Source organism: Manduca sexta, unplaced genomic scaffold (genome assembly GCF_014839805.1).
Source record: "Manduca sexta isolate Smith_Timp_Sample1 unplaced genomic scaffold, JHU_Msex_v1.0 HiC_scaffold_1835, whole genome shotgun sequence".
Taxonomy (NCBI): Eukaryota; Metazoa; Arthropoda; class Insecta; order Lepidoptera; family Sphingidae; genus Manduca; species Manduca sexta.
Window position 1 is genome coordinate 1 of NW_023592739.1, and position 4,146 is coordinate 4,146.

The 4,146-nt window shown below is 36.7% G+C and overlaps 1 protein-coding gene across 1 annotated transcript; it reads left to right on the forward strand.

Moving 5' to 3' along the window:
• Positions 1-461: 461 nt before the first annotated feature.
• On the forward strand, positions 462-3,858 carry LOC119191718. The gene is made up of 6 exons (XM_037445591.1): positions 462-579; positions 1,110-1,317; positions 1,544-1,695; positions 1,936-2,090; positions 2,843-2,976; positions 3,682-3,858. The coding sequence occupies exons 2-6, from the start codon at positions 1,270-1,272 to the stop codon at positions 3,841-3,843; spliced, it is 651 nt and encodes a 216-aa protein (XP_037301488.1). The 5' UTR covers positions 462-579; positions 1,110-1,269; the 3' UTR covers positions 3,844-3,858.
• Positions 3,859-4,146: the final 288 nt, after the last annotated feature.

Genomic DNA, 4,146 nt, shown 5'->3' on the forward strand with positions numbered 1-4,146 from the left:
AATAAACTTTGCCGCGAGCCTCTTCTCTATCGCTGAAAGATCTGGGAGATCTATAAACTCTTCAAAGCATTTCATATCTTAAGCTTTCAATCCATATTTCTATATCTCAATTACTATTGAGTTTGCGCTACATTTCTCAAGATATATACTTATAGTTTTTCTTTAATATCCCTTGTATAAGGTCTGGATCAAATCTGGATAAAACAGAACCTATAGAAGAGAGCCTACTTTATTAGATTCTGAAGTCTATAGGTGTTCCATTAGTTCTATATTTCACAATGCTCCAATGTTTGTTCTTCTCTTGAGCGCTTGATGCATGCAGTGAGTGCTACTTTAGGCATGTCTTTTACGCCCTTTACGCCATCTGCGTCCGCTGTGACCGCATCATCCTCTGTGTCTCAGCCACCAGCTGCGCCCTCTAGCCACAGCGCTCTTAGGGTATATAAACGGTAGCCTGAGTTTGTAATTCATTCAGTTCTAGAAGTAGTCCAGACAACACGAACTAAACAGTCAAAATGGCGTGGCAATTAGTCTTACTGACTTTACTGAGTCTTGGAGCTGTTAATTATGCCAACCTAGGTAAGTTCTTATATTTTATAGTCTGACTACGAAAATATAGAACCTTTGGATTCACTCACTTACCCTTTCTCGTTATAAAGTTTATTTATTTAATATTATCCCACAGGACTTATACCGAATGTGATTAGATTTACATTGTCATTTAGCCAATTCAGATACACATAGCTATGTGAAGGTATTTCTATAACCACCCTTCGAAATTCAACCAGTGTACATTGAAAGGTATCTACGTTCCGCCCAACTACATTAATCATGTTTATGGCTCTTCTTAATTTTGTTTTCCGTTCCCTCTTATCAGCCTTTAGTCCGGCAACAAAACGTCCATAGTCTTTACATGCTAAATACTCAATGATTGTTAATATTATGTTCTGAAAATCATCCATCACAGTTGGCATGAGCTCTGACGTGACACGAAAAATTCATGGTTCCATATTCATTATCAAAACTCAATATAACAAAAAGTATGCCCCGTAGTTTCTCACATCAACCATTTATGGACGTGATAGAATAAATGCATATGTTTTTTTCAGATTGTGTTTTGGACTTCAAAACGACTTTGATACCTCAAACCCGCTTCCAATAATCTTAAGGGATAATAAATTATTGAACCCGGACCCAAACACCTGCAGTGTCGTTTTGCCTGAGGGTTCAAAAATTCTTATTGGCTGCCCTGGGGATACAAATAGTATCATGTACATGCAACCAAATGGAAGAATCGATACTGGGTTAAAGCAACTGGTAAGTACTTTAAGGATCTGTCGTATGCAAGAACCCGCTTGGTTTGTTAAGCAAATCTACATTCTATTCTAATACTAGCTTTTGCTCGCGGCTTCACCCGTGTAAAAGAGTTTACCGAGCTACTTCTGTTGCGGGAAAATATTTCTCCCGGAAAAACTTTATGACGGGGCAGGAGTCGTCTGCAAAAACTAGTAATTACATAAAATTTATGGTTTTCAATTTACAGGAAGCATCTTGTAACGGTGGTAGTAACTTTATATCTGGCAACAGTTTACTAGACAGCTTCGCTTTAAAGGAAATATCTTGTAAAGAACAACCCAAAGTAACGGTTCGAAAAACGACGAAATGTGGCAAAGATAATCAACATCAAACTTACCAGTAAGTGATAATTTTTTAAAGCGACCTGCTCGACGTTCGACCTTATCCACTTCGATTCTGAATTGTGAATAAGTCATATAAATACGTTCCTTTACTCTGAATATTCAGATTCTCGTAGGTGACAATTTCTTAGCGACTGTCATCTCTCGATGGTGGAAATTACGCTGGAACTGCAGCGAAGATTGAATAATCTACTGATGATAAATAGGTATAAATATTAAAATATTTTTACCTCCCCAGATGCGGATATACTATTGGAAACGTATTTGTCTGGGCTTTCGAGTCTTGTTACGATGAGAGGCTTTACATCCCGTCTCATGTAAAATACGAGATCAGGCCGCATACTTGCACTCCTGCACCAACTGCTCCATCAGGAAATATTCTAACTGGACTATGTAAGTCTCTTGTGCTCACACAAATGCACCTTTGAATATACCATCTTTATGTCTATTATTGACTATATTTGTTATATATATACAAGATTGTTCTTTCATTCGAATAAGCAAAGATCTTAAGCCATACAGATCACAAATTAGAACGTAGGTACTTTGAATTTACATTACTTTCAAATTATAATTCGCAACTATGAAGGTGATAAGGCGCAAATTACATATCTAACTCCTTTTCTCGGTGATTATTTATATATAGATATTAGTTGCTGTTTTACATAAAAAAATGTGGTGGAGCAATATCTACCCATATTGTTTACATTCATATTTAGGATGTAACTGCAAATATATAAATTTATCCGAGATAAATATTTTAGCTGGAATAAAAGGTAGTGTATAAAACTCAGAAAATTTCAAAATGAGTTAAGTAGTTCCTGAGATTAGCGCGTTCAAACTCTTCAGCTTTCTATATTAGTATAGATTGTAATGAGGAAAAGTTGTGACTTTGTTTTAAGGCCTAATCTCTGGAACTACTGAACCGATTTACAATTTTTTCACTAATAGGAAGCTACATTATCTTGAGTCCTATAGCAAAATACAAGCAGGTTTTTCCCGAAAAACCTTCGCAAACGGAGCCTCGAGCAAACGCTAATAAAGTATAATTTGTTATCATAACATGACACGTATTCATCGTATCATTTTGTGTTTTAAGCAAAATTATCAAGATGTTACAAACATTTGTTTTCGATTAATTTCAGTGGAAGGTCTGCTTGGCATAGTGTTGTATATATTAAGCGCTTTGTTTAATGTATTGACCTCACTAGTTGCACAGAAGGCAAGGTTCATAGAACTTTTCGGCACAGAACTTGCAGATGTCTACCTACGCGATGATGTAAGTAATGTATTTACTAATGGTCTCTCAAAGTACAGAGCAAAAGAGCACGTGGACGCAACCCAATGCGATGGTCCGATCAGATCCGCATCACACTAGATTTATCTGTATATGACGCAATACAGATGGCCTATAGACGGGATCGATGGCGTGAGAGCTGGTGAGACGTGGTCACGACCCTCAAGACAGGAGAACGACGCAAGGAGGAGGCGGTTTCTTATATGTGAATTTTCGCCTGGGTAGATACAAACTAAAGAGGTCCATATAATCCGATTCCTGCCGGCTTTTTCGTACTGAAAATCTAATTTTAATTGGTAAAGATTTGTAGTCCGCGTTTATTCATAGTAGTACTTACATGTTGTGTCAAGTTTCCTTTCGAAAATATCACCATTCGCAACTGACACGCACACATACAAAGATGTGCTCTCGCGCATGGGTTCTGAATCCGACAGCTAAGAGGGGAAGTCGTACTACACACGCAATACAACTAAGCCATCGAGGCACTCAGTCATCTTAGAACTGGCAGTGCAGTAAAGTCAACTTCGTGACCACGGTCTTCATGAAGGCTGCAAAGTCTTCAAAGCATCGGAAAAAAATTCATTATAAAACTTGAAAATAGTTTTATTTCAGTTCTGTAAAATTTTAATGTAGGGGAAAATATATTTTTTTTAGAAAAGCAAGTTAATAATAAAAAATTCTTCACAGAACCTCGAGCCGTGCTATTTAGCGAATCCCTTTTACTTCGCCACTGTAGCCGAGCAATCGGTCACTACTCATTATGTCAACTTGGCTCCCCAATGGAAATCTGTCACTGAGAGCTTGGAGAGTTTGCAACAAGTAAGTACTTGCTTTCGCACATGTTGGTGATTAATTTGGAACTATTTATGTACAGTCAGCCACTCAAGTAGCTGTAAAAATCGCCTTTAAACTTTTATGGCCATCGTTTTGGTGATTAATATAAACTTCGAAGCGTCTACATTATTTAATACAAAGAAAAAATAATTTCAATTGAAATGTATGTGTACTTTACTTTTAAAGTTTTTAATTCGTTCACATACTTTTGTGGCTGACTGTACTAATGATAAAATTAAACAAAGAGATACATTTTATTTTTATTTCTCACGGGAGTTTTTGGGTCAAGGATTGTTAAAATAAATATTTCAATATTTT

What these genes read in the sequence shown, in the direction of transcription:
- LOC119191718 (XM_037445591.1), top strand. Translation starts at nt 1,270, where the DNA reads ATGTACATGCAACCAAATGGAAGAATCGATACTGGGTTAAAGCAACTG. An exon ending in AAATATTCTAACTGGACTAT is followed by an intron (nt 2,091 to 2,842) that starts GTAAGTCTCTTG and finishes GATTAATTTCAG; the next exon opens with TGGAAGGTCTGCTTGGCATA. An exon ending in ATGTCTACCTACGCGATGAT is followed by an intron (nt 2,977 to 3,681) that starts GTAAGTAATGTA and finishes AATTCTTCACAG; the next exon opens with AACCTCGAGCCGTGCTATTT.